The 24,079-nt window shown below is 42.9% G+C and overlaps 2 protein-coding genes across 3 annotated transcripts in view; one reads left to right on the top strand and one right to left on the bottom strand.

Annotated features, from left to right (window-relative positions):
- TNIP1 (TNFAIP3 interacting protein 1) overlaps positions 1 to 7,135 on the top strand; it is a 57,348-nt gene extending 50,213 nt beyond the window's left edge. For both annotated transcript variants that reach the window (XM_056811482.1, XM_056811483.1), the window contains 6 exons: positions 1,124 to 1,246; positions 1,543 to 1,668; positions 3,007 to 3,072; positions 3,434 to 3,625; positions 5,008 to 5,095; positions 5,612 to 7,135. In XM_056811482.1, coding sequence (XP_056667460.1) covers positions 1,124 to 1,246; positions 1,543 to 1,668; positions 3,007 to 3,072; positions 3,434 to 3,625; positions 5,008 to 5,095; positions 5,612 to 5,643 — 627 coding nt within the window. In that variant the 3' untranslated portion in view covers positions 5,644 to 7,135. The remainder of the gene's footprint in view (positions 1 to 1,123; positions 1,247 to 1,542; positions 1,669 to 3,006; positions 3,073 to 3,433; positions 3,626 to 5,007; positions 5,096 to 5,611) is intronic.
- Positions 7,136 to 7,318: 183 nt separating this feature from the next.
- Positions 7,319 to 19,501, bottom strand: GPX3 (glutathione peroxidase 3). The gene is made up of 6 exons (XM_007473895.3): positions 19,422 to 19,501; positions 18,483 to 18,687; positions 11,521 to 11,674; positions 10,516 to 10,633; positions 9,776 to 9,875; positions 7,319 to 8,414 (listed from the first exon to the last, which is right to left on the bottom strand). Exons 2-6 carry the CDS (start codon positions 18,570 to 18,572, stop codon positions 8,196 to 8,198), a joined length of 681 nt encoding a protein of 226 aa, XP_007473957.3. The 5' UTR covers positions 18,573 to 18,687; positions 19,422 to 19,501; the 3' UTR covers positions 7,319 to 8,195.
- Positions 19,502 to 24,079: the final 4,578 nt, after the last annotated feature.

Here is a 24,079-nt window from a genome sequence, read left to right as displayed (position 1 = left end):
TTCAAGTACTAAGGAAGCCACAGTCAGGATCACATACTGCCTTTTGCATGTTCTTACATTAACTTCCAGGCCTTCACCAAATAGTCGTTCTAATTCAACATAAGAAAGAGTTTGTACACCCAAAAGGCTTTAAAACTAGTCATACCGGGGTGGGGGGGTGGGGTAGCTGGGTAGCTCAGTGGATTGAGAGCCAGGCCTAGAGATGGGAGGTCCTAGGTTGTGTGACCCTGGGCAAGTCACTTGACCCCCATTGTCTAGCCCTTACCACTCTTCTGCCTTGGAGCCAATACATAATATTGACTCCAAGACGGAAGGTAAGGGTTTAAAAAAATTTTTTTAAATAAAATAAAATAAAACTAGACATACCCTTTGATCCAACAATACCACTATAAGGTCTTTTAAAAGGAAAAAGAATCTGTACAAAAATATTTATAATAGCTCTTTTTTTGTGGTGGCAAAGAATTGGAAACGGGATGTTCAATAGTTGGGGAATGACTGAACAAGTTGTGGTATATGATTGTAATAGAATACTACTGTGCTATAAGAAATGATGAAAAGGATGGTTTAAGAACTGGAAGGAAAGACATACATGAATTGATGCAAACAATAACAGCAATGTTATATGATGAACATTGGTGAATGACTTGGGTATTGAAAATCCCCAGAGACTCATGATGAAAAATGCCATCTGCTTCTAGAAAAAGAATTGATAAGAGTCTGCATGCAGACTGATACACACTACCTTTTTACTTTATTTCTTTGCTTTTCTTCTGATTGTGTGAGTTCTCTTTCACCAAAGGACTAATATGGAAAAATATCTTACGGTTTTGTACATGTAAAATGTTTATCAGATTGCTTGCCTTCTCAGGGTGGAGGGTAGAGAAGGGAAGGGGGGAAGGTGAGAATTTGACTCAAATTTGAAAGAAAAAACAAAGGTTAAAATTTTGTTTTTTTAATATAATTAGGGGGGGATAAAAAGAAGAGGGAGCTTGAGTTAGAGTCCCTTGGGTTGCTTAGAAGAAATGGAGCTTTACACTCTTTATCTGACTAGTAGTCTCTAAAAGGGATCTGGCCATGACAGGCCTCTATAAACCATCATATCTTGACTCTCTGTGATTGTAAGGCCTTGGAGGAAGCCTTGAACATTCAGGCTTCTTCACCCACTGCATTTGGAAGTCCTGAAGGCCCTGGGGGACTCCTGCAGAAACAAGAGCTGCTGACTCAGAATGAATTATTAAAACAACAGGTAAGGTGGCAAGTGGGAAAGGGAAAGGTGGGAGATGTGGGTTATAGTGCGTGTATCCTGGTATTAAACAGTGAATGTTAGCAACAATTTGCCAAATGTGTCATGGGGTCTTTGGCATCCTAATACCCTTCTGTATCCTAGGCCTGGACCTCTAACTATGCCCTTGCTCAGTTTTCTTTGTTTATCATGTGTGAAATTGCAGATATCCACAGACACTAAGGTCTGGTACCCTAAAGTCTTTCAGAGGCCCTTAGGCTCTCACTTATGCCTGGGCTTCTCCCTCCTATGCCCAACAGGTAAAGATCTTTGAAGAGGACTTCCAGAGAGAACGGAGTGATCGTGAACGAATGAATGAGGAAAAGGAAGAGTTGAAGAAGCAGTTGGAGAAGCTCCAGGCCCAGGTTACCCTGTCTAATGCCCAGGTGAGAGTGGAAAACATTATGGTAAAACAGAAGGAAGAGAATGAAGTGGTGGAATAGCATGCCCAGAGCAACCCTCAGGAAAGCATGCTACTACACTTCCTAGAAATTAAATACAAAATAGAAGATAGACTATTTAGAGTGAAAAAGACCTGGGTTCTGGCCCTGCCTCTGATATATACAGACTAAGTGGGTCCTGTTAACTTCTCAGTTAAATAATTATTTAGTACATTAACTCTAGACTAAGTTGCAGAGTAATTGGGCTCCTTTTGATAATGAAATCACAGGTCTGAGTGAAAAATAAAATTTATTAATTATTTAAAAATGTATTAGTGGTACATGGTAAAAACAGTGATGGTGTGCCAGGACCTGTGATTGGGTTCATGTGCCTAGCACTTGGGCATACTTCACAGTCTTCTTTCTGAGACTGTGTCTATGCAACAGAATGAGACTCATATGAGATTGAACCAATATTTACTGATACATTAATAGCATGCTGTATATCACATGTAACAGGTAGTGGTTATGACAGTCAGGGAGAAATTGAAAGCTATCACCATTGATGAACTCAGTAACAAGCTGTGGGGGCTGGGCAGGAAGACTCTGGATTTCAACAGTCATGGGTGGTTGGTGTAATTAACACTTAAGTCTTCTTGCTTTTAGAGTCATACAGTCTTAGAGTTGGAAAGACCCTTGGAGTTTATCTGATCTAATCTCCTTTAATAAGGGGGATACCTGAGGCCAGAGAAGTGATGGGACTTACTTATCATTATGAAGTTAACTAGGGATTAAGGGAAATTAGAATTCTTTGATTCTGATTCCTAGGCTAATATTCTCTCTCCTGCCCTATATTTTTCATGTCTTGGAATAGCTCAGCCTTTGGAAGCAGAAATGATATATGAAAAGGTAGACCCAAGTTAGTGGAAGAAAATCTGATATGAGAATTGAGAGACTTGGGTTCTTGGCTCTGCTATTGGTTGCTGTGTGAACTTGAGCAAGACATTTCCCCTATTCTGAACTTCATTTTCTTCTTCTGTAAAATCAGGGAGGATTGAACTAAATGGACTATTAAAATATCTCCAGCTCAAAGATCCTGGATTCTCTTGAGATTCCAATGGTATGAGCTTCTGAATCCTGGACACTTTTTTATGACCTTTCCCCTTCCTAAGATGTTCAGAATTTATTCTACTAAGACCAGTTCTCTCAGGTCTCAAGTGAAGAACCTGTGTAGAAATGTGTCAGATGGCTTTTTTGTGTGTATGATGCACTGGGTGTGCCCATTGATTCATTGATTGGCCTGATACTGTTGTTTTCTAACTGGGTTGTCTGTATTTCTTTTAGCTAAAGGCTTTCAAGGAGGAGGAGAAAGCCAAGGAAGCACTCAGGCAGCAGAAGCGTAAGATGAAGGTATGGAACCTGTGATAGATGAACATTCAGGCACCTAAAGCCCAGAGGGTTTTTGTGTTTGTGTTTTCCTGTTTCAATTGCAAATCTTTTTGCTTTGGGATATGGGCAACATAGTAGAGTGGATAGAATACAGATATCAGCAAGAAGTCAAGTTTTAGTCCATCTTCTGCCACTGACTGTGACCTTGAAGAAGGCCACTAAGATCCCCTTTAGCTTTGTTACATTAATGATGTCAGAAATATATATATATATATTCCCAAGTTTCAGTTCTTTCTTGTGATTCTAAATGCTTAGGTGCTACTGGATAGAATGAGGTGACCTGGGTTATCTGAAGCTTGAATCTGTATTTTGCCCTTTGTAGGCCTCAGGAGAGAGATACCACATGGACCCCCTCCCAGAGCATATCTGTGGGGCCTATCCCTTTGCATGCCAACCAGTAACCCCACTCCTGCACCACCATGGTTTTGAGGACTGGTCAGAAATTCGATATCCACCACCCCCAATGGCAACAGAACATCAACCTCCAATCCCCAATTCCCGCCTCTTCCATCTGGTAAGTTGCTTCCCTTGGCATTATCCTAGCCCAATTCTCCTCTCAGATTTTTTTCTCTTTGTGTCCCCCTCTCCTCAACCTACACCTACAGAGTTGGTATACTTAGACTCAGCCTAGGGAAATTAGACCTCCAAAGTCCCTTCTGTTTCTAAATCTATAATCCTGTGAATATTAGAGCAGTGTCAATGCAGTGAAAATGTGGATCTTCTCAGTGTCATAATCATTGGCCCCAGAGCTGAGCACCATCTAGGAGGAGAACTTTGCCTTTGACTCTGATCTGTGGCTGTAAATTCTGACCATTCTAGCCCTTGTGCCATTTCAGAATATTGGGATTCATAAAGAAAAGACTAGGAAAAAGCAGGGTTTGATTTGGCTTAGACTAGTCTGATTTTGATTCTTCCCCCCTATCACTTTCTCTTTAGTTTCCATGTCTTGTTGATTTTCTTGTATCCATTTATTTTCATAGCTGTTCCCTTTCTGCTGTGACCTCAAGGCTGGTTTACAGCAGCAGCCTCTAAGATTTTTTCTTGCCTGTTCCTGGATTTTTCTCCTCCAGTCCAACTTGTACCTGACTGTCCAATCAATATTCCTTATTTCCTATGTACCCTAATGGCAGCATGCTATACCACAAAGAACATTGGTCTTGGCATCAGGAGACCCAGAGTTGGAGTCTAAGCAGTGAAATCTGTTGGCCATGTGATCTTTGACAAATCACTTTGCTTCTCTGAGGCTTGGTTTCATCATCTTTCAATTGAGGATTATCCTTGCAATGCCTACCTCAGAGTTGTGATGTTAAAGCATTTTGTAAACCTCAAAGCATTGTCCAAATGTTAATTATTAGTAGTAATAGCTTCCTGTTGTCTACTTCATCAAATTAAAATCCTGCCTGACTTTCCAGCTCTTCCACAATCAGTCCTTACCCATCTGATCTTATCTCTCATTGCTCTAAAAGAAACATCCTCCATTATAATCCTTCCTCCCAATTGTACTTGATAATGCAGGGCTCAGTCTCATCCACATATCTTGTTCCCCTTACCTGGAGTGCCCTTCTTCTTCCCTTCCATTTATCCAATTCTAGCCTACCTTTTGATGTCTAGCTAAAGATCCACCTCTTCTGTAAAACCTTTGATGGCTGTATCCTTTCCTGATCTCTTCATACTCTTTATTATTTCCAGATTATTTCATATATGTATATATGTCCTATCTCCACAGCCTGATTATGAGTTCCCTAAAGTTAGATACCAAGTTTTAGATTTCTTTTGTATTCGCCACAGAACCTGGAATATTGCTGGGACATTTAATAGACTTTCAATGCATATTTTCTGATTAAAATGTCGGTGTGTTAGTTAATGTTTGAATGATAAGCATGAATACAATTTCAGCCAGAATATGCTTGGCGCTCCCCATGTGGTGTGATGAGGAACCAGAGCTCCCAAGTTGATGCTGCCTTGGTCCAGCCTTCAGATCCTGGTAAGACTTCTCTCCTTGTTGGTGTCAACATTTCATTTGGGACCATTCCACAATCAGTTTGTATGTAGAGCATAGAGCTGGTGAGATAGAAAGTGTAGACTTAGATACAGCCCCTGTTCTCATAATTTATTGTCTAGTAGATTCATTTAAATAGTGTCTGGCTAAACTGTAGATGTATTGGCCAAGAGAACTGAAAGGGCTTTCAAATCAGTGACTCAGCTTGAAGGGGACAAATGCTTTGGATGACTGGCCTCCAGAGGAACAAGTAGAAGGCAGCTAAGAAGAAATGAACCTCAGAGGTGCTCCTTCATTTCTTCATGGATACAAATCCTGCCCAAACAGTGGGCACAAGCAATATTGGGTTCCCAAGTGATGAAGTGGTGGGCTAAGGGGGCCCTCTTTGTCACTGTGGTTTGAAAGACCAGGGTTTCTAGCAATGCAGATGATGGGGCTTAGGAAGGAATGAGGGACCCATTGTAACCATTCCTCTGTAACCTGGCTACCTTCATCTTTCAGAACCGACTGATCATGGATTACCAAAGAACTAGAGGCCAAACTAACCGTATGACCAGAGCTGCTATTGAAAAAAAAAAAAGGATGGATGGGGCTGTAGGAGCACAGGGGTGGGGTCTGGGCCTTGTGTCTGACCTTTCTCTTCACCTCACCTCCAACTTGGACCCTTCACAGATAACTGGGTTTTCTGCTTACTATAAGCTCTTTGTTTTCCAGCAGGAGTGCCTCTGGAAGACTTTTGTTTGCCATGTAGGCAAAGGAAAGGTGGGATAAGAGAGGAACTAGGATCTAGATCTCAGAGAAAAGGAGAGTGGAGCCACCTGGCTTTGACACTCCACAATTAGTCAGAATCCTCCAGGTAACACAGTTAGGAGCTATTGACTGTTTTTTCCCCCCTTCTCTGATCCTGTTTCCCAAATAGTCATATCTTCTCTTGGAAATACTTCCATTGTAGTATGTGTTGGTCAGGGAATACATTTTTGTTTTCAGACTCTAAAAGTCACTTCCTAGCATCCACTTCAGAACAAAGATGAGAGAGCTGTTTTGCTTTAGAGAGAGCTGTTTTGTTTTAGGAGAAAAGTTAAAAGATGTTAATGTTTCTGGTTAAGACTAGCCCCATTTTTGAGCCTTAACTTTTCTCCCAGTTTTTTCTTTCAGCTATACTGGCTAGATACTTTGTAAGGTCTTCTGTGCCTCAAATGGTGTGGCAAGTGTTTGTGTTCTTGACTTGTGATCACCCTGGTTTTTCCCTCAGTAATTCTCAAAGTTTGAAAATAGACTTGGGAATATGGCTCTGGAAGGAGAGCAAGGGAAAGGAGAACACAGTGGTGGCATGAACTGGAGAGTGATTGGGTGGCCCAGGCCAGATGTCATAATTCTGAGACAGAAAACAAAGCTGAAGTTTTTATCCAGTTTTTCTGCATGTCCTTTTTCTTACCTCATGGAGGCCTCTATACTCTGACTTGCTGTTATTCCCTTGCCTGGCCACTTGGCTCTTTTTGTCTGATTCCATCTCTCATTTCTCCTTCCTTTCCAAGGATGAGCCTAGGGATGGGCTTTCCTGTTCCCTTCACCTTTGGGGAGATCCAAAAGGGTTTTTGTGGAGACAGTCATGGTCCCATTATCTGTTCCCTGAGACCCACCCCTCTCCCATAGCCATGCCCTCTGTTGACTTTCCCTTCCTTAGGAAAGTCTCACTTTTCCAGATGAATACTGTGGACCCAAGCAAGCAAGGCACCTCAGGGTTTCAGACTCTGGAAGTGAGCACATGTGAAAATGGGAAAAGAACCCTTGGTCTCTCACCGAGGCAGTACATTCAGTTAGGATTTTCTTCTCTCAGAATCATGATGCATCACTTGTTTAGCGCTTTGGGGCTGAAGGGCTAGCTAGGTGCTCCCCTTGCACCCATGGGCCAATCTCCCACTGATCGATTCCCAAGGAGGTCAGGGGCTATTGTTTGTCCCATTAATTTTCTCCTCCACAGGACTTTGTACATAGTAGGTCCTTAATAAAAAGTTGTCCAGTGAATTTTCCAGCCCTGCTGTGTGACCTTAAACAAAGCCAAACCTCCTTGGAGGTTCTCAGTTTACTTTCAAATGATGTAGTTGGGCTGGTGGGATATTCTGTGGTTTGATGGACCCAACAAGATGTAAAGCTAGTAGCTTCTAATTTATTTTCCCCAAAATTCCTAAAATGGAAGAAACATAGAAGTCAGGTGCTGCAGAAAGGTTTTTATTTGTCACCAGTGGGTATGACTAGGAGGGGCTAGAGTGATAGGAGAGGGTGAGTGTCCTCCTATAGGGGGCAGCATCCCTGCTTAGGTGCCAAGACCTGAATGCACTAAGGGTCCTGACACCTTTTGCAGGCTCTGATGGAACCCGCCTTGAAGAGGCTTTGGATCCCACCATCATAGAGATGCCATCCCTTATGTTCAGGATACTCCCTTCCTTCTTTCACACCAGTCTTTTCCCCTGGCAGAGCCCTTTAGGCCACTCACCAGTGGGAACTCTATAGGGTGGGGGCAGATGAGCTAGAAAAGGGCTGTTCAGGGAAGGGAGAGAAGGCACTCATTTGTTCTAAGCTGAGGGGAATAGAGGCCTTGTTTATTTTCTGTGGGCCACTGGGCTTCCAGGAGCTTTCTTTAGATGAACTAGGGCAAAGGGGTCCATTGGGGAATCATGGTAAACTCCAGGGCCATGGTCCTCCTGGGGACAAGATCTGAGATGTTCAGTAGCCTGACTTAAAAGCTGATTTTTCTCTGTGGGTTGGGATGGGAAAAACATTAATTTCAGAACAATATGTTGAATATTTATTAGAGCAAGGACTTGGGGTATGGAAGTGTTGATAAGAAGTGGGTGTCTGCACCTACACACCTAGGCACACAACTCCTAAAAATACATCCATGTGCATAGGCCTTCTGATACCTACCTGCCCATGCACCCACACACATTCTCTAAATAGCAGCATTTTGTGGAGCAGGGTCTCAGGCAGACAGTATGGTCTGGGAATGGCAATGGGCTGGGGCAATCCCTTCCCTGAACAGTGTCCCTTGTCTACGCTCTGAGGAAAGCAGCTACTTCTGCCATTCTTAAGCAGACATGTCTAGGCTGCTGTGTTTCTGCAGATACTCTAAGATGTCTGCCTTGACTGTGCTGACGGTGGCCCGGTGGTACCAACGCATGATGGGGATACCATCTGGGCCCACCAGGAACTTCTCAAAATTCCAGCGGATGTCATGGACCCTCATGGGTTCCCAGAAGAGGCGGCTGGATGTGCCTATGAGTTCAGAAGGAGGAGGGCAGGAATTCTGTAGGGAGCATGAAAGCATAGGAATAATAAGTATTACATGTGTGGGAATTAGACATTCCCTCTTCTCCCCCCCCCCCAAAAAAAAAATCTTGTTCAATTTTCAAAACACCAGGTAAAGTATTACAGTCTTGCCCTACACAGTAGCATTGGGCAAGTTACTATTGCCCATGTTATTATTCTGTTGGCTTTTTGAGAACCTTGAAAACTTGGAGCCTTTTTATAGCATCCAAAATGGGAAGGACATTAGGAATCATCTGTCTTGGACCTCAGTTTTCCAATCTGTAAGATGATAAAGTTAAGACTAAAGTCCTTTCCAGCACTGATATTAACAAGGCCTTCAGGATACTCCAAAAGTAAAACAGTCAACACAGGAATCCTCCCGCCAGTCTAGTGAAAGTAATAGCTCCTTGGGGCTTGGTGAGGAGGAGGAGTCCTGATGATTTATGAAGCACTTTTCTCAAAACAGCTCCATAAGGTAAATAACACAAATGTTAGTGAGAGGCATTGTAGGGGAGCAGATAGATAGACAGATAGGCTTTGGAGTCAGGACAACTTCTGTTCAGGCCCTGCCCCTGACATTGGTGGGCTGATCCTGAGCCAGCCCTCCACCTCTCAGTGCTCCTAGGCAAGTTTGCTGGGATTGTGTCACACAGTGTGGTGGGAGTAACCTTACCCAATAATATATACAGAACAACAGTTCTAGGCCCAGTCTCTTAGGTGTGAAAGGACCCAGGAAAGGGAGTCTTGGCCCACCCTTTGCAAGATGAACTGCAGGGGGAGGCCTCCAGACCCTGAATTGACCTGGATGCTTAGGCTAAACAGTTGGATCTCATCCAGCTCACAATTCTCATTCCAGCACTGGGCCTCATCTCTTGGGGAAATTCCATCAATAAGCAGCCCACTTAAGGGCAGAATAAGAAAGAAGAGAATGATTGTGTGAGTGTGTGTGTGTGTGAGTGTGTGTGTTCCTGAATCTTAGGCCTCAAGGCTGCTCCCTATCCAAGATAGCCGGGGTGCATCCCATGCCACTGAGATATCCTCCTAGTCCCCATTCCTAGAATACCACTCTACCTACTACTCCCCACCAGCCAGCAAGGTAATACCAAGGTGACAAGATCTCTCATTTCTGATTCCTGCTGCCCCTAGTCCTTTTCCCTCTCTCCCTTCCCTTCACATTTCCATGAATACATTTGTCCTTCAACTTTATTCCCTTCCTACCACTACCACCCCCAACAGGGTTGCCCCATGACCATTGTTAGGCTTCAGTGGGGAAGGAGCTACCCAAGTAAGAAGGGAAATCTGCTTCAAACCCCAAACTGTTCTTCCCAGAGCGGTTAAGCTGTTGCTCCAGTCACTCACCTTCAGGAATGTATAAAACTTCTGTTCTTTTTCTCCATTAACATCCCCTTTCTCAAAGAGTTGGAAATTGGGCACAAAACCCCCACCTGGGCGAACATACCTATAGAGAGCAAGAATGTGACCAGGTAGGTCTGAAGTAGAAACAAACAAGAATAGCCAATCGGGGTCCTGGCCACGAGGAGCATGAGGACAGAGCACAAAGAAAGCACAGCCCAGGATTGCAAATGGGATGGAGAGGTTTCTTTGGAACAGCTCCCTACATCATCTATGTTTTGCATGTGATGTTGTAGTTAAACACAACTCAGAAGTTTCTTTTTTCTAGGTCTAAATTCACAAAGTTCAGACTTAAGGACTCTATAGAGTTGAAATGCATTTTAATAGGATTGTATGCTTACAACTGAAAAAAGTTCCCTATTTTATAAAAGGAACTGAGACCAGGTTAAGTGGAACAATTTATCCAGGTTCCCACAGGTCAACAAAAACTAGAATATGAACCTATTCTGGCTCTAAAGCTAGTGCCCTTTCCATTATACCCAGAGGTGTTAGGTACTCGCCTTTTCTTTTTTCACAGTTCTCCATCTTGTCTTCTTGCAAGGATCCCTATCTAGTGCTCACCATGCTGCCCTCCCTCCACTCATCCTGGCTTCCCATGATAAGGGAAGCCCTGAGCATTGCTGAATTTGTTGTCAACTCAGGGACCCCTAGAAATAGAGGAGCACCTCCCACCAGGCCCAACTCACTTGAGGGCAGAGAGGATTTCTGAATTTTGGCCTGGTTCTTGTTTTCCAAATTGGTTGCAAGGGAAGCCCAGGATAACAAGACCTGAGGACTTCATATCTTCTTGTAGTGCATTCAGTTCTGACAAGAAAAGGAGGGGGGGAGAGAAGAAGGGGCTAATTTATTTACCCATGTAGGTAGAAGACACCCATACTGTAGTTCTGGCTCTTCCATTAACTGGGTAACTTGGATAAGCACTTCCAAGTCTGAGTCCCAGTTTTTATTGACTTACCAAATGGGGAGGAATGCCCCTTATAGAACCCAGAATCACAGACCTAGCCTATATAAAAGTGTCAGAAGGGCAGGAAGTTCTAGGTTTTTCCTGATATAAACTTATTGTGGGGATGGGAGTTAGAAAGAGTCTGGCCTCAGGCCTGAGAACCACTTTGGCTCAGCCATTGTACTGGACCATACACTGGCAAATTGGGCTTTTGAAATGACCACATCTTTGGGGGGAGTACCTCAGGGTCTTGAATATGTGTGTGCTAGAGAAATTGTGTAAGAATGGAAGAATTGGATTGGGAGTCAGAAACTGTTCAAAATCCTGACTGGTATTTAACTACCTATACAACTGAAGTTGCAGATTCTGGGTCCCAGTTTCCTTATCTGCAAAATGAGGTAGTTGGACCCTATCACTCACTATAAGGCCTTTTCAAACATTCCGACTTCTAAAGTAGCTTCCAGATATGACATACTATGTTCTCCCTTATAGTTCTTCATTTGATTCTCTGATGAGGGAGGGTTCCTATAAGGCTGGGGGTTTTCTGAAGTCCCCAGGAATCTTATGGAAGACTCTTTACCCTTAGGAAGAAACACTGTTCTCCCTGAAAGCAGAATTGGGATTAGCAGAATAAATGGCTCCTACCTCCAACCTACCCACATCCCTTATGATTCCTGTAACTGGAATTTTTCCAGTTAGTGAACAGTCCTTGCCTACGGCTCCCAGGGGAGTTGGGAACAAGGCTTACCAAGGTACTGGGCTGTCAGACCTCAGTAGGTGGCAACATTGACGAAGAGGATGTATTTTCCTGCATATTGCTTGAAGGGGATATATTCATCACCATCAATGGTTAGAGCCCCATAATCATAGATGGTACTTGTAATTCCTGGGTAGCAGTCAGTCTGAATCAAAAGGAAAATGGAGATATGTTTTTAATAGCTTGATTTTGATAACATTTAGATGAAATTTCATCAAGGCATGAAATCTTGCTTCAGTTTTTGGCAACCCACAGAGCTACTGGAGAAGGGCACCGGTTTTTTTTTTTTAATCCCTTTATTACTACCAAGTCCATGCCCAGCCTTCAGGAAGCTCCATTTGGCCTAGATTCTTCTGGCCCAAATATAGATGTCCCCTTCCTTCCACTTAGTCACCTGAGGAACAGGGTGGGGTTTTCTAAAGGACTTTACTACTGACTAAGGGAATAGAGGATAAAATAAAAGAAACATACACAGACTTGTTGAGTTAAAGATCCTGGGGAATCTGTTTCAGGAGGAGCCTCTCCCTGTCCTCACCTAATTCCCAACTCCTACTCAAAGCTAGTTCCCTTCTGGCTCCTACCAACTTGCAGCTTCCTGACATGGTTAAAAGCCTCCACCTGCTTTTGTGAATCATTGTTCACATCCCACCAGGGAAATGTTCACCCAAAGTCCCTTTGTACAGGTCCTTAGTCCCTCATGCCTAGTAAGAGTCCTCTGGGCATGCTTGGTCTTGGCATATCAAGTTTGGGGGGTGATGGAAAGGGGGTTAATGGTGATAAACCAAAAGAATTGGAATTCTTATCCTGAATGAGTGAAGATGTAGGGGGACACATGACCATAACCATCAAGTGTCATGGAAAAGAGGAATTAGTATGATTGTTCAAGATTCCAGAGAGGTCACAAGTGCAGGAGGGTATAAGGATTGATCAGAATTATCACTGAAAAAACTGCAGTGTTGAGTGCTTCTTTCTGAAGATCACCAGGCCAAGATTGAGTTCATCAGGAACATTCATGGTTCCAATATGGACTGGACTTAATAACTTTTAAATCAACTTGTTGGGCTGGGAAATGTGAATGGAACCAGATGTATGGGCCCAAAGCCTGGATCGATGTCATCTCTCCTGATGCTGGATAGTAAAGTCCCCAAGAAAAGGGACTTCATTTTATCACATTTAATACACATTTGTTGAACTGAACTGCTTTTGCTTAGGTGAAGGGAGTACATCTTGAACCACAGTGGGGATGTTGGATCTTTGGGGCACACGGTGATTGAAATGGGCATGAGCTTTGGATGACTTTTTTTCTTTTTCGTTGATTGACTTCCTTCTGAAGTAGTCTGTCTCTTCAGGCCCATCCGTGTGTCTGAGCTTTACCAGAGCCTCTTCTTGGCCTGGAAAGTCAGTTCCATATCTGAGTACTTCCTACATATCCTTAGCCAAGAGTTCTTATGCAAACTGGTTTTGACCCTCCAAATCAGCCAACAGAGTGCACCATAGTATTACCTCTAACTAGGATCCCTTAGGATGACAACAACTAGGATCCTACTGTCCAAAAGAAAATATTTGTTTTCCCTTCTGGGGTTCTCAGGATTGATCAAATGAGAGATGAAAACTAAGTTGAATGATAAGGTTTCTCTTAGCTCCTCGTGATCAGGGTTAAAATGCCTTCAGTCACCAGGCTAAGAAAGCTCTGTATTTTTCTCCAGTTGATAATGAAGCAACTGCAGAGATGATCAAACATTCACCATCTCACGTAATGAGGTTTTGAGAACCATGAGCCCTTTGAACTATGCCCTCTGCAGTTGAGATGGGCTGTGTTCTGTTGTCCCAAACCATGAGACCAATGGCTTGCATTTGCAGAATGGTGAATTGGAATCGGGGCTAAGCTTGTGACCTATGCCACCATTTGGATTCAGTTAAATTCAACAAACATTAATTAAGTACTTAGGTGTGAGATACTGTATTAGGTGCTAGGTACAAAAAGACAAAAATGAAACAGGTGACTCAATTTTCTTGGGAGGATAAAGTACTATATGTAGAGTGAGTAGTGTGATACTTTGCAGAGGAAGAGCTCTCACAACCTGGTGAATTAGGTAGTGATTATTGGACATAATACCTCTTCATGGAGCCAAGCCTCAAAAATTCTGAAAGGCAGAAATGAGGAAGAAGTAGATGCCAAGTCTGGTAAATGATGACTTGTATCAATACAGAGATGAGATGGAATGCTGATCTCAAGGAAGAGCTACTAGTCCTGCTTGGCTAGGCTAGAAAGTATATGAGGGAAATAATATGGAATAAGGTTGTAAAGGGTTAACCGGACCCAGATTACAGAGTACCTTAAATACTAGGTTGAGTATTTTGTATTTTATCCTAAGGCAGTGGGAAATCACCAAAGATTTGGAGGTTGTGAAGGGAATAACATCACTAGAGCTGTTGGAGACCCTTTAAGAACATCTAGTCCTATCCCCCCCTCATTTTACAGATGTGGAACTAAGGCCAGAGTGAAGGTGACTTGCCTGAGGTCACATAATGGCTGGCTTTGAACTCGGATCCTCAGACTACAAATCCAGTGATTTTTCTTCTCCAACATGCTGCCTCTTTGTGTCTTGGTTCCCCAAGATATCCCCAAGGATATAGTAGAGAAGCCAAAGACTGCAGGCAATGAGAACAATTAGGAGGCTATTATAATAGTATAGATGAAAAATGATGAAGGCTTGAACCAAGGTAATAGTCATGAAGTGGAGAGAAAATGAATTGGAGAGAGGTTGGGTAGGTTGCACTTTGCAACTTTCAAAGAGAGAAAGAATACCTTGAGATTTGGAACTTGGTTGGAAGGATGTTGGTCTCCTCACTAGAAACGGAATTTTGAATATGAGGTAGGTTTGAGGAGGAATCTAGAGCTCTGTTTTGACTATGTTAAATTTCAGATAGCATTGGTCTCATAAAGATGGAGACAGCAGGCAATCAGAGACCTGATGAAAAAGATTCGTGATGGTTATAGAAATTTGAAAGTAATCTTAGAAATGACCATTGAACTCATATGAACCAAGGGCAAAGTGTGGAGGGAGAAAGGAATAGATCCAAGGACAAGTCTTTGGAGACATCCATACTTGAGAGGAGGAGATAGCAAAGAAAACTGGAAAGGGATGACCAGAAAGATAGGAAGACCAGCATTAGATAGTTTTATGGAAATCAAGGGAGAAGAGGAATGGTCAATAATTTCAGTGGCTTCAAAAACAAAGGAGGATGGGGATCAGAAGAAGCTATTGAATTAAGCAGTTGAGAAAAAAGTTAAGTGGTTGAGGACCGAATAGGTGTGGGTAAGGATGTTGACTATTCACTGAGAGAAGACTCCTATGACTAAAGATTGAGGAGTCAATTCAGTCAAATTATTTTGTGGGTGGTCTTGGGGCATATTTCTAGGAAGCAGGAGTTATCAAATAGGGAATGGCTGCAGAAGAGGGTCAAGCTTTTATTGGAGATGGAAGAGATAGGATGGAGGACACACAAAGAAAGGCTTTATCCTTGTCAAAGAGAAGGGGCACTTCTTTCCTAGGGACTGGACCAAAGGAAGGCTGAGTAGATGAAGATGCAGCAGAGTTTAAAGGAATAGAGTATGAAAGACAAGGGCCTCTGAGGGAGGAAATAGGTATTCGGCCTATGTGGAAGCTACACATTTCTCTTTTAAGTTTAGCAACCCAGAACAATAGGTTGTTCTCCACCATATGCCTGATATCAGAGCTAAGATTCCTATGTCACAATGAATTTCATGGTAACCTCTAACTTAAAAAAAACTTATTTTTGCAAATATTTACTTATTTATTTTTAAATCCTTACCTACTGTCTTTTAGAATCAATACTGTGTCAATATACACAGTATTCTAAGGCAGGAGAGTGATAAGGGCTAGACAATGGGGGCTTAGTGACTTAACCAGGGTCACACAATTGGAAGTGTCTGAGGCCACAGTTGAACCCATGATCTCCCATCTCCAGGACTGGTTCTCAATCCACTGAGCTACCTAGCCTAACCCTGCAAGTATTTATTGTATCTCCTTTCTTTTCTTAATTGAACAATTAAGAAAAAGAAAACCAGCAGAAAATATGCATAGTCTAGCAAAAAAAAAAAATCCATAATGGCCATGCCCCAAAATATATCACTCCATTTTAAATCTTTTGTCTCTCTAGAAGGAAGTCTCCCCTAACTTTTGAGGGGACTTGGTAGGGCTCAGATAGATAGACATAACAACTCAGATATAGCCAGACATCAAATCTTCTTGGCCTGTAGCTAACCGATTGGTACACAGAAGAATGTTGAGGAAGGAGTTAGGAGAATTGAGCTTCAAGAAGTGGTAAGAGAGAGATCCTCCTCCAAGGGCCCACTTCAAGTAATGGCACTATGAGCTAGAGTGAGTAATCTGCCCTCTCTCTCAGCCTCAGTTTTTTCCCCTTTTAATTGAGGAGATTGGTTTTCCTTGACAAGGTATATTTGTTAAAAAGTTTTATTTCTCTCCCTTCCCCCCCCCCCAAATTTAGGAGGTGGGGATGGAGAAAGAAAAATTAATGATTATTAATTTTTAAAATATATCAATAACCAATCCCCAAATAAAGAGGATTGGACTTAGATCATCCTTAAGATTCCAGCCATGACTTTTTAGTCTACCTCCTCCAAGGAACTTTCCTGAGACAATCACAACTTCATTGTAGATCTCATTCTCTAGGACCTCCCCACAGAAGAATTCCTTTTGGCCGTGCTGAGTTCTATAAGTTTCTTGTTTTAATATTCTTAGGTCCCATCCTCCCTATAAGACAGGGTCTATGTTTTTATTTTGTTCCTAGGTTTTCTCCAAAGTGCTTAATTAGTACAGGCTTCACATACTGAAAATCACTGCCTCTAAGGTGCTAACACAGACCTGCTTTCATCCTTTTCCTAAAGAAATCCAAGCCACACACCCTTCCTTCCTGTAATCTGCCAAGTCTTGCCCCTACCTTTGGGAGGAGGGGCTGGCCTCAAATATCTGATGAATTGTGGGAAATGATGAATTGTGGGATGAAGGAGAGAAGGAGAATGTAACTTCTTCATACCATACCCACAACCACCCAATTTATATACTAGGTCCAGTGAGAAAAGGTAGGTAGAGACTGGGAGGTTTCTAGAAATAAAGGAAAAACAGGTTAGTGAATTGATCAAAGAGCACCTTTGCTCCATCTTGGTCATATAGGTGATGGAACCTTTGTGAAAGTAGGATGCTCTCTCCAGGTAAGAACTCGGAGCTCAAGATGATCTTCTCCCTCCTATTTTGAGAAAAGATTCTCTAATCCTCTACCATGTTCCACTGGTGAACCCTGTCTTGGGCAGACCAAAGCTTACTACTCATGATTATCCACAGGCCAAGCTTCCCTGTAGTCCCCACCCCAAATCTGGCTTCATCAACTTCACCCCCAACCGATCAATCCTACTCCCTATTGTTTCCCTCAACCCTTAACCCAAGGCTATTTCCAAATGCCATAATAAATACTCAGCTTTCCCTTCAGAAAAAGTCCTTACTCCTACTGAAACTCAACCTAGACTATTTCATTGCTTTCAAAGGCAATGATCCTTTCTAGAAGATTGGGGCCTGGAAAGACCAGATCTTCTATAAAAAGGTGGACAAACACAAGGCCCTGGCTGAGTTCCTTCTCCAAGAGCCACCCTCATTCTTGGTCTGCAGCTTCCTTAACAAGAAGCAGTCCCCACTGAAGCTTATTAGCTCTGTTTGCTCAAATCTGGGATGTAGGGTTGCCTAGAAAGAGGGGTAGGGCCCTAGTTCTTCCAGAACCAGACTTGGGACAGTACTCTTTAGAGACAGAACCCACAACTGGGAAGGACTTTAGAACACAAAACAAAATGTCATGAACTGAAGAGAAAGAGTGGTGGATAGGGGGAAAACAATTTAGTGGCAAATCACCTGGGTTCAAAACCCTTGTTTGACTTGGTTTGAAGTCTAGTCACAACCTTTCTGGGCTTCTGTCTTCCTCCCAGTAAGATGAAGGGAGTTGGCCAGATGATTCCCAAGACTCGTGGCAGTACTAAATCTTTCTATTTGTGCTAAAGCAGTGTCACAGCTGGAAAGGTTGAGATCACAGACAGGACCAGAACTCAGCTCTGTTTGGCAACGATTCCAGGTTTGTTTCTTCCCACCATACACTCCCTTATGAGCTCTTTTTACTTTGAATTGGTATTTTCCTAATGTTTATCAATGAGATGAAGCAATTCTCTTCCAATTCTCAGGGTTCGGGAGCCTAGAATACCTCCTTTGGTCCCTGGTCTGCTTATTGTTAGTATTATTATGGTTCTTAGAACTGTTGACCTGAGGTTTAATTTCCACATAACTTGTTTATGCTTCTAGACCATTACTCTGAGGAAGGTCCATAAACTTCACCAGATTGATACAAAAAGCTTAAGAATTCCTGCCTTAGCTGTTTGTGGACTAGTCTCAGACCCTCATCACTGGCAAATATGAAGATGCCACGTATTTCTTGCTCACTCCCTAGTCATGCAGACGTGGCTCTGTTGTCCAGAGGGTCCTGAGAGGGCTCTCAGGCAGGAACAAGGTAGAAAAGAAGAGGAAGAAAGAAAGCGGGAAGTGGAGGGTAAGAAATAAGGGGAAGGACCAGTCCCACAAGGATAACCTCATTACACCATTCCCTTCAAGATAACCTAGGAACAGACAGACCAATCAATTGGCACGGTCATTCTGGGGATGGGGAAGAGACCACCCAGTGAAATACAGAAAAGTGGAGAGCTAACCGACCCTTACCACCTGTCTGCCTCCAGATAACCAGGGAACTCCAGGGAGAAGAGACCATCAGGGTACGCAAGGTGTGGGGGGGTGTGTGGGGGGGGGGGGGGGAGCCTAGCTGGGCAAGTGCTCTTTGCCTCTCCCACCGTCTCGGGCTGGCAAGGTTCTCCTTACCTTCATCTTCTCCTGGCCCCAAATGGGCTGGACGAAGGTGGCCAGGACGAGCGGGAGAAGCCAGGAGACCTGGAGGGTTCCCCCGGCCATGGCGTCGACGAAAGGAAAATCCCAGGGCAGGGAAGGGTCGTGAGCACCGCCTCCCTGGGGCCCTGCGAGTCTGAGAGCTTCGCTGCTTTATGAGACTAGCCACCACCTTCCCGACCTGCAAGAGGACCAATCAGAGTTTGCACTATGTCTTCCCAACCAATCGAAGACAAACAGGGGATGTCCAGGAGCGATCCCTATCACAATCCACCGCCTCCAGCCCTAGGCAAGACATGGAGAACCGAAATTATTGGGAAACTCGGAGCGCCAGCGCCTGACATGAAATGCTTGGTTATGGGCTCCGGGTACCTCACCAACACCAGCGCGCTTCCCCTCACTGACCGCCTGTGGCATTTAGGAAGAAGGATTGAGTTTAGATGAAATCTCCGCCTTGTCTCCGAGCTTCAGTTTCCCCATCAGTAAAGGGAGACTGTAGGGATCGCTCGGTACACGCATTTTGACACCACGTCCCTCCGCTCTTTAAAATCCAGAGTTTTTTGAGGCCCCTAGGATCTGATCTTGCACCATCCACAGAAAAGATCATCAGAAAGAGGACCACTTAAGTTCCCTCCCTCTCTGAAGCTGTTTCTCGCCTCTTCAAAAACTAGGGGCTATATTTAGTAATTCCTAAGGACCGTTCAGGTCCGACACTCTTTCAATCTAGTTCACGTCTGGGAGTTTGTCTGGTTACTTTAAGAAACTGAGTAAAAGACCTCAGGACTGGAAAGGATTAAGAAAACATTAGACTTTCTAAAACTTGTTGCCCGGTTCACTTTGCAGTCTTATTTCAAGTTATTACCGTTCCCACACAGTGGGAAATTTCCAGTCAAACGGGGCTGCCGCTCTCCTTACCCAAACCCTCTAGTTACTGTCCCTGCTGTCATCGCCTTCTTTCCCGTGTCTACGATGTCTTCCTTCCTCATAACCTGTTGAATTCAGAGGCGCGCGGGGGGGGGAGGGGACGAAGGATTTTGGAGTCCGAATCAGATCCTTAGCTGCCCCGTAGCTACTGGCAACATTAAATGTTTAAGCTGAAAAGGATTTTATTAGTCAATCGATCAATCCATGAACATTTATTAAGCTATGCTCCAGACACTGTGCCAGGTGCTGTGAATAAAAAGACAAAAATGAAGTCGTCCCTGCTTTTAAGGAACTTGTGTTCTATGGAGGAAGTAAAAATGTATAAGCAAATACAGAATGTCTACAAAACGAATACAAGCTAATTTGAGAGGGGAACTCCCCGGGAGACGGGGATATTAGGAAAGGTTTCTTATAGAACGTGGCCTCTGGAGCTGAATTTTGAAACAATGAATCCCGAAAGGTGAAGGTGAGAAGGGAATGCACTCCAGGCATTGGGGGAGCGGGACTGCGGCGGAGGCAGAGTACCGACCCCGCAAAAGAAAGACTCTAATTTGGCTGCAGGGTAGAGAGTGGAAAAGAAAGTAAACCACAGTAAGGCTGGAAAGTTAGGTTGGGGCCAGGTCGTGAAAGGCTTTACATGCCAGAGTACTTTGCTTTTTATTCTAAAGGCTAATAGGGACCGACTGAAATTTTTTTAATCGGTGAAAGTAGTTCTACTGGAAAGTGCAGAGGCTTGAGGCAGAGTGATCAATGAGGACACATAATCCAGGGCCGGATATGCTGAAATAGTTGGCTGTGTGAGTAGAAAAGAGACTGAATGAGACAAATATTGGGGAGTAGGTAGGAACCGCAAAATCTGGAAAGTGAATGGATATGTCTGTTAAGGAAGAGTTAGGGGTGAAGGATAATGCTGAAGTTGGGAACCTGGGAGATTAGAAAGACAGAGATACCCTTAACAGATAGAGAAGTTTGGAAGAAGGTCGTGTTTAGGGAAAAGAGAATTAGTTCCGTTTGGAAATGTTGAGGTTGATATATCTATGAGATATCCAACTTGAAACGTCCAATAGATAGTTCTGTGGGACTAGAGCTCTGGAATAGGACTGGAGAGGAACAGAGAAATCATCTATACAGAAGAAAAACAACTGCGTGATCACAAGGTTCGATGGGGACATGATTGGGGATGTGGACTCTAAAGGATCACCTTAGGATCATCCTAGTGCAAATATCAATAATATGGAAATAGGTCTTGATCAACGACACATGCAAAACCCAGTGGAATTGCTTGTTGGCTTGGGTGGGGGGAGGAGAGGAGGGAAAGAACATGAATCCTGTAACCATGGAAAAATATTCTTAATTAAATAAACTAAAAAAAAAAAAATCATCTGTACAGAGATGATAGTTGAACCCCTGAGAACTGATGGGGGCACTGAAGGGAAAGAGTGTAAAAAGAGAAGAGTAAAAAGCCCAAGACATAAGGAAATTAAGGAGTGGTTAGATAGGAGGAGAACCAAAAGAGAGCAATAACACAGAACCCCCAGAGAAAAGAAAGTATTCAGGAGGAAAAACAGAATCAACAATTTCAATAGTTCAACTACTGCTCTCACTGCACCCTTCCAACCTGACCTTCAGTTGATTGGTAGTGAGAGTATATCACGTCTATGGGCCCCTTCATCCAACATCATCATTCCTACTGTGGGGCTCACACCAAATGTTGTGAATTTTAGATGTACTCCACCCTGCTTAGTCTTTAGAATTCTAGCAACCAGGACTGTACATCCCCACTTAAGGATTAACTGTAGGGGAGGATGGCCTCTGACCAGCATGTGCTAGCAAGTGATGAATCAGAAACAACTGACTGACCCCCTGGACTGTCTGTCCTAAGTCAGCTTAAGCCACCATTGGTACATGTGAGACACAGGAAGTGATATAAAGAACTGCCTTTATATTTCAATGCACTTCCTGTGAGAGGGACCCTTGGTGGCCTTGGCCTTGAAACTTGACCCTGGAGGAGCTCATCATGAGACCTCAGACTTTTCCTTTTAAACAGTCATGTGGTGAGTGATAAGACTGACTCCCCTTTCCCTTGGTTTCTGAAGAGGCCCCTTGCCCGAGGCCTCTGAACTCCTGCCTGGCTCAGCCCCAGCTGGAGCAGTTCAATTCCCTTTTCCCTCTCTTGTTCTTAATTTCTTCCTTCTATTGTAAATAAACCACCAAAAATTCCATTCTGACTTGAGTATTTCATTGGGATTTAGAATTTAAATCCCTGGCAGTCAACTAAAATTATATTCAGTCTCAACCCTAAAGTTTACCCTTACAATGTGATAAAGTAGTTTGGATGTTTATGAAGTTTTCTTTTTTAGTAAAAACTAGAAATATTAAAAAGAATATTTCTCTGGGCTGGTAGAACAAAAGTTATGGACTTTTTATTTTTGAAGGGAAAGTGATTAAGCAAGAATGATAACCAAGCTTAACTCTTATGGAGATGAGATTGTTATCTTTCCATTCCTCTGAAGTGACTGGTGCTCACACCTACCCAAAGTAAGTCCCCTTTGTTTCAGTGGTTCTCAAAGGGTGTTCCAGAGACCTGGGGATCTCTAAGACTGTTTCAGGGGTATTTGAAGGACAAACTATTTTCAAAATGATACCAAGCAAGATGTTTTAATTCTAATATGGTAAATATTGATAGATATTATAAATATAAACACAAGATATTAAAAACACATAAAACAAAAGCTCTTGGGGGAATCCTCAATAATTTTTAAGAATGTAAAGGGGTCCTAAGACCAAAAAGTTTAAGAACAGTTGCTTAATTTCAAAGAAAGGGAGGCATTCTCATTCCTATTCACAAGTTTCTCAATATTGACCCTCACTGATTCTTTGAGGATCCAGAAGGGAATAGGATGGTGAATTGGCTATTCAAATATTCTAGAATCTTAACCCAAACTGTATTCTGCATTTTGTAATTTTTTTCTTCAGGATTCCTATTATCTGAAATCATTGTGGGACAGAGTCATATTGGAAGCCATGGGGAATTATACCAGTTTTCCAACCTACAAATACATGGGTTTAAGAATAAAGTTAAGTTAATAAAATTGTTTCTGGCAGACAAGCCTAAAGATACAGAGCACAGTATTAATGGTGTTTTTTTTTCTTCTCAAATAGAATGAGAAGAGAAAGACATAGGGAAAGGAAGATTAGAACTTGAAAGAATCTAGATAGCCGCACTCCTAACATTGTAGAGATGAAGAAACTGAGGCTCAGAGAAAAGAAGTCATTGTCTCGATCAGATCCTATAGTTTGATATGATACATTTTTGGGGGGGAGGGGGCAAAGACATCTTATTTTAAAATTGTTTGCTCCAGTACAGTTTGAGAGCTGACAGTCCTTTATCAGTCAAGGCTGGTTTCAAAACCTCTTTCCCTTTTGTCTTACAATAAGGACTCAGCTGCTCCCTTTGAATAAATCCACACTGTCTCCCAGCCCTACCCAAAAAGAATGATGTAAAATTAGGTAATGCCATCATTGGACTTAGAAAAAATGAGCAGGGTCTTTCCCTTTAAGAAGGACACTGAGGGCAGCTGGGTGGCTCAGTGGATTGAGTACCAGGCCCAGAGATGGGAGGTCCTGGGTTCAAATTTGGCCTCGGACACTTCCCAGCTGTGTGACCCTGGGCAAGTCACTTGACCCCTATTGCCAACCCTTACCACTCTTATGACTTGGAACAAGCACACAGTATTGATTTCAAGACAGAAGGTAAGGGTTAAAAAAAAAAAAGGCCACTGATTTGTATGATGATGCCATTTCTATGAATCTGAACAACCTTATTTACAAATCTAGCAAAAAGACCTGATCGGGAGACTTGGGTTCTAATAGTGGCCATTTTGTTGAACTCAATTTCAGGTTTGGGCCTCAATTTCTTTATCTGCAAAATGGGGATAATAATCTCTGCTCTTCCTCTCTTTCTTTAATAGGGCTGTTGTAAGCAAAAAAAGAACAGATAAGCAATGTGCCTTGGAAAGTTGTACCCATGGACATATTTTAAAATTTCCTTTTTTTATTATAAATTTGTCAAATGCTTCAATATACAAAGAACAGAAAAGTAGTTTATTTATGAAACTGTGAGCTGTTACATTTTGTTTTTTGAAGTATATATTCAGTTTAACACAGTCAGCTTTTTCCTTTGTTTTAAAAACTATTTCATTGGTGTATTTTTGGTTTTCTTCTTGTGTGTGTGTGTGTGTGTGTGTGTGTGTGTGTGTGTTTCACTGTCATTACCATCACTACTCAGTAATCCTTGGTCTTCCTCTGACCCACCATGCAAATCCTCCATCTTAACAAATAAGTACAATCTGAAAACACATGCCTTATGGGCAGCATGTAAATAAAAGGTGCAAAGCATCTGGGAAGTGCCAACCTCTTCCATCCCGCTGTCCATACAGACAGGAGGAGGTCAGGTGGAAAAGGGGATAGACAGTGCCTACTGCTGAGCCCCAGACCTAGTTCCTAAGATGCTGGCACTCCAGATCCAGTCAGGGCCACCAGGCCCTGCTTCTTCAATGAAGAGAACCAGGTTCCCCAACTAGCCTGGCCAGAGAGAAGAATAATCCACTGAGAAGCTCTCCCCTTAAGCTACTGACATAAAGCCAATT

The sequence above is a fragment of the Monodelphis domestica genome, chromosome 1 (genome assembly GCF_027887165.1).
Source record: "Monodelphis domestica isolate mMonDom1 chromosome 1, mMonDom1.pri, whole genome shotgun sequence".
In the NCBI taxonomy this organism is placed as follows: Eukaryota; Metazoa; Chordata; class Mammalia; order Didelphimorphia; family Didelphidae; genus Monodelphis; species Monodelphis domestica.
Note: the sequence above shows the minus strand (reverse complement) of the source record. Positions and strands in the feature narration are given on the sequence as shown.